This window comes from Fundulus heteroclitus, unplaced genomic scaffold (genome assembly GCF_011125445.2).
Source record: "Fundulus heteroclitus isolate FHET01 unplaced genomic scaffold, MU-UCD_Fhet_4.1 scaffold_280, whole genome shotgun sequence".
Lineage (NCBI taxonomy): Eukaryota > Metazoa > Chordata > Actinopteri > Cyprinodontiformes > Fundulidae > Fundulus > Fundulus heteroclitus.
In genome coordinates, this window is record NW_023396690.1 from 65,185 (window position 1) to 78,787 (window position 13,603).

Genomic DNA, 13,603 nt, shown 5'->3' on the forward strand with positions numbered 1-13,603 from the left:
CTTTTTCTAAACTTAGACACACCCCTAAAAGGGGATCGTCTCCTTACATGATATCTGAAGAAAGAACGTGTCGTCACGGAGGAGTTATCGGTTTACGACGTGAATCCTTATGTGTCTTAATTGTCTAACAAAATGTGCACAACTAATCCGCACAGAACAAATGTCCCAAGAATCAATTAAATTTTATTAGTTAAACCAATTCTTACTTTTAGCACCCAAAATAAGATAAGATTAGATGCGTTCATTTGTCATTATACAAACAAGGTACATACAACAGAATTTCGTAGATCATATAGAGGGTTAGCCTGAGCCGCTGCGACTGAGCGTGCTGCCGCTAAACTATCAACAATAGCTATTTGCATCTTTATACTTCATCAAGCTTTTTTTTAAGCACCTAACTAATACAAAATTATGTGTCTTTTTCATCTGGTAGCGCTTAGTATGACACATTCACTGATTGGAAAAAGATGGGATTGTAGAGTTACTGACTGTCCAGTGACCAGCTAGCACCATTCAAGGAAAATGGTCTGATTCCAGTCACCAGCAGATTTCCCAGTGCTTCTCTAATCTTGTTTGGCTTTATTGACATGTGGCACGGTATGCAGTCCCAGATGAGGCTTCAGTCTCAGTTGCAAACAGTGAATAATTGTTTCATGTGTCATGGACCAAGTTCCCTTATACTTGTTACATCATTTGGCAGTATTATGTTCTATAAATATTGAATGTCATTCATCTCAATTGTGCATTTAGAGATTTTATTCCTTGATAAAAGAACACGTCAAAGATATCCTTAAGTATTTTAATGACATTGACTTATCTTTAATGTAGAGCTTAAGTGTGATAAAATAGCAAAAAATTTTAATAGGCAATAATGACATGTCAATTTGACCTTGATGAGATTTTTAGGGGGACTCTGAGAGCTTATTATCAGGAAATTATACCTGCAATGGATAACATTTCAGCCTATTCACTGCACTTTTTGTCTTGAACTGAACCCTGTGCCAAGACATTAAAATACAGCTTGCCCACATTCAGAGATAACTAAATCAGGCCTCAGAATCATATCTTTCTATTCAATTTGAAGCTACTTTTGTACCTCTTGAACTCTATGAGTCATCCTGGAAGAAGGGCTTCAGATTTGTTTTCCACTCCCTTCTGCTTTTTAGAGAAGGATCTTTCTATTATGTTATTTTATATATAGTGTCTACAAACTATTTATTTAGCCAAAAATAGAACTCCCGGCTAGTCAGAGAAGGGATAGGACAGAAAGGGGACCTCTGCCATGTCAAAACAGCTTCGGTATAAAAAAAATCTTTCAATGAATGTCTCCAAAAATATAATCCTTTATTTAGTTCTCCTTGAGTACACCATGCTTTTAATAATAATTAGCTAATTTCTTCTTCTAAATATAAACATTTAAACTGCTATTGCTTATTGGAGGATGATTTCCATGTGGCTAAGTTGTTTTAACATGTCAGAAACCTGCTTTTTCCCCTCCCTGAATAGTGGTCCGCTGGAACACAAATCTCTGTTTCAACAAAATGAAGACGCTCGGGGAGTTTTCTGCTGCTCCTTAGGCCTTAACCTGTCACCATATCATATATAAGATCCTTATTCATTATTGAAAAGTTCCTTTGTGATCAGATTTTGACAGAAAGCTTACAGAATATTTACAAAAACTTCATGAGTAATGTTGCATCTGTAGTACAAGTAGCTTAAGTTTAGCTGCACATGCATGCATGGTTAAACAAAGGCATCACAGCTCAGTCGATATTTATATCTGGCCGTGTTCCATTGGAGGTCAGATAAACTAAGGAGAACTGATATAAACACTAATACTTCTAGTGTGGAAAGCTGCATCCAGTAAATGTCCGCACATGTTGGGTAAGCATCAACTAAAGCAAATGTAGCTATGCTTTCCTGTCTGCTCTCCTTATTTGTGTTTTGGCGGCTGTATAACACCTTAGCAGCTTTTGTACAAAAGACACGTCTCACCAAAAGAGTCAAAATGACATTTAAAGATTGACAGGAGGGGTAAATGTATTAACACAGGAGAACTCAGCTGTTTCCCGTCTGTGATTTGGACGTTTCTTAGTCAGGGTCCAAATCTTGAAATTGAGACAAATATGATTCTAATTACTCTCAGATGAAAAAAAGATGCTTATAAACACTGTATAAAACAAGTCAAAAAACCCTTTTCTCACTGTGTGACATGTAATCAAGCTAAACTCTTTAGGCCATTTTGTAACTAATTTGGTGGTATGCTAACAGTCCTTGTCCTGATGTCCTGATGGGCCCAAGCCTAAGCTCTAACCTACAGGCTGATATCTTGAGATGCTGCTTAAATACTTTCACAAAATATTCTTTCGTCATGATTTTGGCTATGCTGTTAAGTGCAGCAGTCCTTGTCAAAGCAGAACACCCTGACAATGTGATGCTGCCTTCTCCGTATTTTTACAGTTAGAATGGCGTTCCTAGAAATGCAAGATGTATAGTCTCATTAGATGACAGGACATGGCTCAAAAAATTAAGGTCTTTGAGTGCTTTTGCAAACTAACATGGGTTTTTAAATGCCGCTTTTAGAGTAATAACTTGTTCTTGTTATGGGCCTTTCAGCGCATGTTGTTTCAGGGCTCGATTCACTGTGGATAACGACGCTCTCTAATCAGCTTTAGAGGGCTTCTGAAAACACGTCTTTTGCTTTCGTTCTGGGACAGATACACACATTTTGCACCAGAACACGTTCATCTCTAGGACAGAGAACCTGTTTTCTTCCTGAACGGTTTGATTGCCAGGCATTCCCATATTGTTTATATTTGCATAAATTGTTTGAAAATATTAATTTTGCACCCATAGCCATCTGGAAACTGTGTCCATGGATGAAAAAGACTTGTGGAGATCCACAATATTCTTCCTGACATCTTGGCTGATTTCTTTAGTTTTAGAAGCAGCGTGTTTACATTGCTTCTTTTAAATACATCTACAGTGTTGCCGCCCCGTAGCTCAAATGTTGTAAATTAACCTGTAGAAAGCTTATAAAGCAATGATATTATCATAGACTTTCCCATTGTTTAAAGATTGAATTATCTTAGTGGAAGTATATTTCTGGTTTGGAAGGAAGTAATTTAGAATTGTCTAATACAGTCTCTCATTATTTTTGAATTTGACTAATAGAAACAATTTAAGTAATCCTAACTAACCTTAAGCAGCAAACAGTCTGATTTCATGTCAGACAGTGAGCAAAGACGGGTTGTGCGTTACTTTTAGACAGTGGGAAGGTAGACAGTGGTTCTAAATATTTGGTTTTTGTTCAGTCAGAAAACCCTTCTTGGTCAGATTTCCTGTGGGTTCTCAGAATCATGAGCTCTACCTTCATTGTTTCCTTTAGACCCCGTCTTAATGCTTTGGACGGCCTTCTCTGCAACTGTCTCCGTACCTTCCCAGCAAATGAAAGCGATTTTGTGTATTTCCCGTGTGGGATCTGTTGGAGCAGGCGGAGTGGATTGATTTGGGTCATGTTGTGACGCTTGCTTCAGTGCTTATTGCTTGATTCAGCTTTCTTCTGTTGCTCAGTCCATCCCAACCACCTGGAGATTCCCAAATCAAAGCCATGAATCATTCTTTTCATATCCCAGAATATTTTCAAAGGTTGTGAATGCAGTGTGTATCGCTTTATCCTTTTCTGGGTAAGATGTGCTTTCGTAAAAACTTAGTTTTATGGCAGCAATAGCAACAAAAAGCGAAAAAATAAGAGGGCAATGGTGCAACATTGCAGCAAAACTTTGGGTTTATTTGACCTAATCTTATATAAAATTTTTGGTTCTTATTTTTGCTGATACCAGTTTTTGATTTCATGGAAGTATGACCTGCTGATTCAGGTTTTGGCTGATTAGATTTTCTTTCTATCGACTAAAACATAAGAAACAGTCAACTTTGTTACTTCAGCAATTAAAAGTAACAAACAGTTGCCATGAAATAAATAAATTGCTGTGCAGGTCCCATAATGGAAGAAACAGATTTGATATCAACATTGAATAAAAACTTATAAGATCATCCCCATGTATGCATCAACGTGTCATCCCGAAACCTTTCTCTGACTTTTGCTGACAAATTTGTTACTCAATTATTTTGCATGTAGGACCCCCCCCCCCGCCCCCACCCCCTTGTCCTTTATATTAATGTGCAGCCCTTCAATGATATCTTAGAGTTTTTTTTTATTGTTCTTTATTTTTAACAGAAAGGTCCACTGGGAATGCAAGTTAGCTGGTGGTTATAAGGCCTGTATACAGGGAAGTTTTTGTTTTGTGACACTAGCAGGTTCACTAAATCACCCTGAATGAATGAATGAATGAATGAATGAATGAATGAAACTGTACAATTTTAACACTAGAATCATGTTGGAAATAATTGTAAGATGTAGATGGTAAGCCGTTTGTTTTTCTTTGCATTAGTACAAGTTGAAGATTGCATGAGAATAATGGTATTCAATGATAAACATATTCATCTTGCCTAAATATCATTTGTTCTAATAACAAACAGATGCTGACTATCAGTAGTCTCAGGAAGAACTTACTATAATTTGTGAACCTTTACAAAGGTTTATTGTGGCTACTAAACCGCTCCATGTTACATAAAACCGAAAACTTGAGATGCACTAACTATCAGAAACAGATTTTGATCAATTTTCTCTTGATCAGCTCAAAATAGTGATCGGTAGTAAATATACCAAAATAAAGTGTTTAGATTTTTTCACCTACTCATTCAATGCATCAAAACTAAAAATCACCACTATTTTCATTAAAATCAATTGCTGTGATGTATAAATGGGGATAATCTTGTAATCTGCTATATCTATCATAGAACCCACAGTGTTCCTCTTCATTTTATGATATATTTCTTAGAAAAATACATCAGCCCCTGGAGAACACAGATAGTTGAGGCAAATACAATTTTCCTACATACAGGCCTGCTGTAGCAAAAGAGAAAGAAGGAGAATTAGATCATGGGAAATATGATCAGGGTGCTGGTGACATAGTTGTTGCCATTTTCATCATTCCTTCTCGGGGGTCCTGCCTGCAGCACATCAGTGTTTAGACAAGCCAAAAGACAGGAAATGGATGTGACAACAGGCTCCAGCTGTGCCAGGCATTTTTCTCGTCACTGTGGGGGAAGCAGCGTTTTCCTCTTGTGATGAGTGTCATGAGACGTGGTAGGCTGAAAAAAGATCGTAGTCCAGATGATATTTTTGTTACGTTATTTATGTAGGTGTCTGTAAAACAATGTTTGCTTTACAGTCCTTTTGAGGATGATCAGTGATTGATGAATGTTGACTGAAAAAAAAATCTTGTTTCACAAACTGAGCTGAATTATACCTTCTAGGGTTCCTCTTAGCTCTCCTTCCCTATCCCCCCATCCCTTCACAATTCAATCAGGTCATGGTTAAAATACTCCTCGGAGAAATTTGATATTGCTCCAAGAATATATCACAATAGAACAGAGTAAAATAGTATAGAATACTCATTCATGTGGGGAGATTCAAGTGTATCAGCAGGAAAGTGAAACACAGTTACCCATAAAAATAAGAAATAATATTAAACCGACATGGTAATGAAATTATGCATTTATAAAAGAAAGCAGATATAAATTACAACAATGGAATTAGGTTATTAAGATAAATGTAAACATTCTTTGCACATTTGTGCAAAAAAATACTATTTACTTCAATAAGGAATTATGTGCAAGGAATAGCAGGAATGTAACTCGCTTATACACTTTAATAACTCCTGGGAGGAAAGACCTTGGAAATCACTCCTTCGTGCATCTGGGATGCAGCTGCTTTTCAGCAACGGAGCTCTCCAATGCTCTAACGGTGTCATGCTTGTGGTGGAAGACATCTCTCCAAGAGAGATGTTATTTTTGTCAGCGTCCGTCTGTCTCCCACCACCTGCACTGGGTCGACGGGCCAACCAAGGACACAATTGGCCTTCCTGATGAGCTCATCCTGCCTACCCACACACCACACCAGTAAAAGATAAATAATAGTCAGTTGTGATGGCAACCTTATATTGTAGACCAATGTTTAACTGCTCTTGGCATAAATGTATATAACTGCTGTGACAACCACACAAATAAATTAAGTCTTTAACTGGAGTGTGCAATATTGATAGACTATCAAGCTATGATGTCTTTAACAGTGAAAGTTTTATTTTTGTAACCATTTCCCTTTGTGAAACCATTGTCCTTAGAAATTAACCATGTGACAGAGTTTTCAGATGAGAGAACATTTCTGTGCATAACACACTGGATATCTGATCAATTTCTTCAGGTAAACAAGCCAGACACACACCAGGATATTTAATGCGAGAAAGAAACTTAGCTGATTGGTTGTAAGTCGTACGCTGCAGAGGGCTGCAGCTTTTATGCAGACACCATAAGAGGTGTTTCAAGAGGAAAAGGGTTCGGTGACTGTTGAACTCACCTGGGTGACTGTTTCTGCTTTTGCATGCATTGCTATTTATGATATTAGATTAAAAAGATGTGTTACAGCTGGTTGTATATTTATCTTTCTTTATATTGTGGTATATAGATTTTATAAGGGCTGCAAAATTTCAGATCTGTGGCCCTTTTACAATCAACACACTCTGTCCAAAAGATGTTTTGCATTGGGCTGGTTTGCAGTCTCCTCTTACAGCTCCTCTTGAAGTGGTACCACTACAATTGACACCCAGATTGTGAATGAAATAAAAAAAAAAAAGCTTACAGAATATTGCATCCAGGGGGAACTTTGTTATTGTAATGACGATTGAGATTGGCTACAATGTATATGCCTAGTTTTTGTGTATTGGTTGTTTTTTTGTTTGTTTTTTTTGCTGTTTTACATTACCCACCTTGAATAAACAAGACAGTTAAATATCTGGATTTTGTGTGTACTGGTGATGAGTACTGTGTGTTTGGAGGAGTCATTGTTCAGTTTACTCATGTTGTATTTATCTGAATCTGACCTTTGCTCCTCCTCCTTTGTCTCTCCAGGTTTATGCATGTAAAAGAACTGGCTCAGCTCTGCCATCCCTCTCCTCTCACGCCCCACTGTGTTGCTCCACAGCCACAACATTTGCCTGCCTTACTCAACCCATGGAGAGTATACGGCCACCCAGATAGGATGCCTGCCTCGCCCGACGCGCTGCACCCCCTCCTGCCCGTTGCCACCACCTCCTTCTCCTTACGTGCACCTGCTCTTGCCGACGGCTCCTCCCGGCCCTCCAGGCTGAGCCCTGCCCCGCACCAACATGGTGGATGAGATGACCACCATGAAGGATGACGTCATCAATGCCAACACGCTGGCTTGGCTGGTCTGCTCGGGCGTGTCCATCCTGGCCAACACATGGAGCATCCTCAGCGTCAGCGCCAAGCAGAAAAAGTGGAAACCGCTGGAGTTCCTCATCTGCACCCTCGCAGGGACACACATTCTCAACATGGCTATCCCCATCACCATGTACTGCGTCGTAACGCTGCGGCGGCAGCACTCCAACTACGAGTGGAACGAGGGTCTGTGCAAAGTGTTTGTGTCTACGTTTTACACGCTAACCCTGGTCACCTGCTTCTCTGTCACCTCGCTCTCCTATCACCGCATGTGGATGGTGCGCTGGCCTGTGAACTACAGGTATGACATTTAAGTGTGAGACTAAAATGTTTTATAACTGTTCCTGACTGTATCAAAGTCATTACATCTTAAATCTAAAATCCAAATCATCTTTGATTATACATAATGCTGATGAAATGATCGTTTGTTGCATTCGCATTCTAAAATTGGCCTCGATGGAAAGCACTACTTGTTCCCCCTGGGGTCGTTTATTATTGGATCTATTCCCTGCAGGAAAAATGCTTGCCCTATAAACTATGTTGTTTTGACTATCTACAGACACCACTAGATAAGGGTGAGGATATGTATCTTTGAATAGTGTTTGGATGACTATTCAAGATTTATGTTTTTTTTTTTGCATGCATTTGAAGTCTGTGTAGATTTTGTAGAGCTTTCTATAGAAAAACAAGGCCAGCCTTTTTTACCCAGAAGTATTACATATAAATAGATCTACTGAAATCAAGCACTTTCATCAAATTTATATCTATTGAGTAAAACGGTAAGTAGAGATGTTCTTATCCAGGGTTTTCGCATACAAATCTGATCCTGATATCTGCATTTAAAAAGAGCCCTTTTATGTAAATATTGAATCTTTTTTTTGTCCTGCTGTTGCATATGGAATAAGGCTTAACACCCATTCAGTTTTTGATTTCTACGTGCAAGAGTGATAATTACCCAACAAACATCAGAATTTCTGGTCTTTCAGGGAAGAGTTGGATGCTTTATTGAGGTGTAAGGATGTTGGAGAAATGGTGGAAAAAGCTGCTAGTGACAAAATTATTTTGTAACAATGTAATGCAAGAAGTCTATCTGCCATGAATGGTTAATTATTCATGGGCAGATGCAATTTTTTTTTGTCTGGAGTGTAGCATTAAGAACTGTTGACTTAATGCCAAAAAGAGCCCAATAGAGTTTTTTTTCACAAGTGGAGCCTTACTGCTTTAGCCATAGTGCTCCGCTTGATTTATATATGCAAGAAGCTTTATTAGATTTTATGCTGGGACTATTTCATGTTAAATGGACGCAGAAACATGAAGGTAGAAGAGGGGAAAAAGGAGAGAAACAGATGAGACAAAATGCTAAAAGGTAGAAATGGTGAAAGAAAAAGAGTAGAGGAAAGTGAGAGAACATATAACATCCTCGGAGTCTGCTTCTAAACCTGCAGAGAGATATATAAAAAGAACCAACCGATAAGGTACTACAGGTACAGACAACCAACGCCTTGATACCATCACTGAAGAATATACAATATTATTTAATACAAAATGCATAAAGTGACAGCTAAAGGAAACAATAGGGGTTTTCTGTATAGAAGTCAATCTGTCAGCACCTGAATCCAAGCACCTGTAGGTGTATCTGAGAATGCACTTATGTATGTAAGGGCTATCCATAAGAAAAATGCTCAATAGTGGTTGAGGAGCTAAAGACCCGCCCCCCAGAGTGCCGAGGCAGATGCCAGGCAAACCAGAACCCCAGATGCCCAACAGGACCTCCAGAGCAAAGGTGCCCAATAGGGACCAACACAGGGAAAGCTGCCTCCCCGATCTGAGGGAAAAGCAGAGATGGGCCCCAAGAAACCCCCCAACAACCACAACGCCAAAGACCCCAGGAGCCGCAGCGACAAGCCAGCTGCGCCGGGGCGGAGCGGAAAAAATATCTTGTTATTGAGGGTCATTGAAAGTTTCAGGTTGAAAGTTAGAAACAGTACCTGTCACAGCTTCTTGTTGGTTTTCTGTAAAGCTCCGATTCCTCTCTCCATGTTTTTCAAAACAGTCCGACATAGCTTCTGCCATTCTAAATCTTTGCACAAAATATACAACAAACATCTATCTTGTATTTTCCCTTTTTTTAGGATCAAAATATCTCAGAAGGAGGTGCTGCCTTGCTGCAAAGTGTTTACTCTGCAGGCAGCAGACTGACAGTTTCCCAAACAAGTTTCTCCCTAATGTTTAAACTTCAAGAAATCTGTCAAATCTGAAATATATCTCTGTTATTGCATTCAAAACCTCACATTCTGTATGTTTTAATGAGATTACTGTGCATACTTGTCTTAGTAATGCAACACTTTTTTTTGTCTGCAGAGTAAAATCATGTCAAAATAGTCAAGAGTAGCAACAGAACTGGTGTCTGGATCAGGGGTATCCCCCAAAATATCCCGTCCAAAAACGCTGCTGGTATCAGTCAAGCACCAATATTGGACTGGATCAGTCTCAACTCTGGTTGTAAGCGTTCCACTATCACATAAAAGCTAAATCTTTGAAGTATAGTTATAAAACAAGGTGTTTATAGACGTTATGCTTTAAACCATAGACACAAAGAAGCAAACCTCAGATGAAATTAGGATGTTATTCTGGCCAGAAATGTTACATTTTTGGAGCGGATTCCTAAGATAGGACTCAGACAGACTCGTGCCATCTGTCAGCCTGTGTACAGTTTGCGAGTGGGAAGGACTGCATCAGGTGAAGTCTCTTTCCTGCCAGCATCTTAGCTGGTTGCAGTTATTTGGGGTAACACCGTGTCAGACTGTCTGAGCAGCCAGTTTCCAGTTTCCACCTTCATCCGGCTTTTTCCACAACATATGATAACACCAAGAAACAGTGCATAATAAAACTGAGGTTCACCGCACATTAACAGCATTAGCACTATTTTGGTCTCGTTAGACTCCCAGGATGTCTGCTGTTCACACTGAGTCAGATGTTTTCAACAGGATCGTGGCTTAATTATATCAGCATCAGAGCGCTACTTTAAAATAAGAATCTGATGATTAAAATCAAAACAAAAACAGCTACGGTTATTATTAACACAACGGAGTATTTTGAGCGCATGATGCTGTGAAGATGTGTTGTTTGTGCGTCCTGCACTTTTGTATCTCAGAGGTCTGATCTTTAGTCTTATTCAGCTGTTTCTCATAGCTTCTGGGTATCAACTGGTGAATAATATTCTGTCAAAAGCATTTCTGAAATAAATGTTACGGAACATCTAAAGCGAAACAGTTTGAAATCAGCAGATTAACACTAATGAAATGTTGCTGAAACCTTAACCGTGGTGCATCGGGTAACGAGCGGCGTTGTGTTGGTGCGCTTTTCTTCCCGGCTGGAAAACAACAGTGTGGTGGTACTGCCTGTGGCATCATCCCTACAGATGCTCGGTGTACGGTCAGCTTGGCTAGTTTTGCACATCAGCAGCTGTTCGATAAAAATATCGCTCGCTCCGGCTCCCTGTTCTACCCATGCAGATGCCACTGCTCGGCTAATGCACACTTAACAGATAGACTTTGGAGAAAAAGACTGTTATTGTTTAACCTTACCTGTTATCTTTAACCTTACCTTCCCCAGATTTTCATTTTTGTTTTTTGTTAGTTTCAACCGTGATCTGGAGGCAGCAAAGTTCCAGGCTCAGACGGTATAATTACGGTTCATCTTTCTTTTAAACTGCTTCCTTTTCACCCCGCTGAGCTGGCAGGCCTGCCTTTTCTCTGACATTAACATATGCTAATGCCCTGAATTATGAGTTCCAGCATTGTACTTAGGAAGGTATTCTCATGGCCCTGTGCTCACTATCTCATGTAAGTTATTTTCCTCGCTCACTCTGGTAATAGATTCATGCAGCTTGGTGACGTAACCTCCCCCATGTACCCCGGGCACATTTAGGAAAAGGCTAGCATTACTCACTGTGACAAGAAGATCTACTTGTCTTTGCAACAACAACAACAACAACAAAAAAAACTCACTGGAAAGATAGAGGCAACTGCTGCCCCCTCTGTGGTATTCATGTGGAACAGCGCTTATAAGCTAAACATGTTTCAAATATTTCTGAATACATTTTGAGCTATTTTGAAAGAAATACATCTTTAGAGTTTTTTTTTTTGATAAGTGGAGGAATAAAGGTGATGTTTGCTCTCATTCATTTGTTGAGGCTGATTGTTCACCTTGAAGATAACAGAGAAACTTTTATTTAGATATATGAAGCAGATTAATATTTTGTTTTTTCTTAAACACACTGAAGTGGTAATGTAAAGTTTATAGTGCCTATCCACGGGATAGGAAAAGCTTTGGGTGCTCGTGTAGTGCAGTCTGTTCCTAACATAAATTAGTCGATCTTCTAATGTGTTTATTAAACATAGCGACCATCCAAACACTGTTCAGACCTGACATTTAACAGAGCCTTTAAACATGTGTGATTTGGGGAACCTTCTATGCCAGCCGTTCCCTTCATCAGAAGCTATAGCGTGCGATACGACTGGTGGACCATTCGTTTGTTAACCACTACCACATTTCTAAGATAAAATGTACAAATACAGAATCTGAATTTCGCAATCTAGTATTCCCTGTTTTTTGTAAAGCGTTTACATGCAGATACCAACTTTGGCTGATTTAAATTTCTATTTAAGACCTTTAGTATAAGAAAATAAAAGAGAGCCAACATTTATAAACCCTGCATGTTCCATGACAGAGTTTGAAAGCTCTAGAGGATGAAACAGCTACTGTGGCGTCATCCTTTTAGCCTTCCTGTTATCTGCTGAAAGTCTCTGTTCCCTCACAGGCAAAATTAACTGCGGGCGTTTCTTTTTATGCCACTGAAAAGAGTTTTCTTTGAATAGGTTCTGGTATCCCTTTGCTTCCACTGACTTCATTTTTGGATGCCATACTGAAACTGGTCACTTTAAATCTCTTTCACTCTGTTGCAGCATTCCCTGTCTGGAGAAAGAAAATCATATTTTAGGATTCTGATCTGCTAGTGGCTGTTCAGAGGCAAGCAGGTTAAAAAACATCCATCTCCAACCACCAACCTGTTAGTTGGTGCATCTGCATTGAAAGCCTTCTTTAGGTTTTGCACATGCATTTAAAGTGGTTAACAAGAAGCATTGTACAACTATATAATATTTCTTTTGAATGGCTAACATAAGTAGAAACTCAGGAACCCAGAAAAAAAATATATAACCTCAAACTTTTCCTGAAGGCCTTCTTTATTTAAACCGACTTTATTATTGCCAGATTAAGTCTAACTTTGGTCAAAACAAATGAGCTTCCGGACTTCTATCTCCTCTCTTCTTAAAACTCAAGTCAATCTGGCTTTAGGTTTATGCGAAATTTGAAAGCGAGAAGTGCAAAGCTCCTGCAGTTTAAATTTTTTAATAGCAAATTCAGACAAGCAGTATAAGAACCTCATTTAGGACTTATTATTCTTACTTGCTTTTTTTCTTTTGTGTTGCATCTCTGTGGAACAATCTCCCTTTAGACATTCGGCAGGCATGTTCTGTGGAGGTTTTTAAGGCCAAGCTAAAGACCCACTTGTTCACCTTATCTTATGCAGCCTAATTCAATGCCTAAATTACATTGTTTCGATATTGGTGTTTCCTTTTGTTTCCTTCTTGTTTTACTATTTTTAATTACCTGCTGTTCAGCACTTTGAATTAAAGTGCTTTATAAATAGTCATTATTATTATTATTATTATTATTATTATTATTATTATTATTATTATTATTATTATTATTATTATTATCTGTTAATACCCATGGTTTAAGTTACATGCACAAATATCATCAATATTCAGCAACAACATGGATTATAAATAATTTACCATGGGGCAAGTAGTAAAGGGAGATTACATTTTGTGAGAAGCTAGTTCCATAAATGTGCTAAGTGTCAGTCTCTTCAAGACATTTAAGATCCTTTCCTTAAATAAGATTTCTAAAAGTTTCCAAATTCAGCATGTTTCATGATAGATGAGGATAAACCAGAGCAGTTTCCCTGTAAAACTTTCAACCTTCCTGTTATTTCTTGAATTGATTGCTTTTTTGTAGTCTAAATAAACCACAAGTTTCACTATAGAACAATATCAGCCCATTATGGTACATCTTTTTTTGTCTTGGCATACTTATGGTTGCACAAGGCACCAAAAAGGGCCATTTTGTTCTGCAACTGTCCATGTTTAGAGAAGTTTAAAGAAGCTTGAGCTTCATG

General features: G+C 38.6%; 1 protein-coding gene across 1 annotated transcript in view; it reads left to right on the forward strand.

The window, feature by feature from the left end:
- The window catches only part of LOC105936434 (probable G-protein coupled receptor 153), a 31,959-nt gene that overhangs the window by 2,785 nt on the left and 15,571 nt on the right, over positions 1-13,603 (forward strand). The window contains exon 2 of the mRNA XM_012877297.3: positions 7,030-7,660. Coding sequence (XP_012732751.1) covers positions 7,287-7,660 — 374 coding nt within the window. The 5' untranslated portion in view covers positions 7,030-7,286. The remainder of the gene's footprint in view (positions 1-7,029; positions 7,661-13,603) is intronic.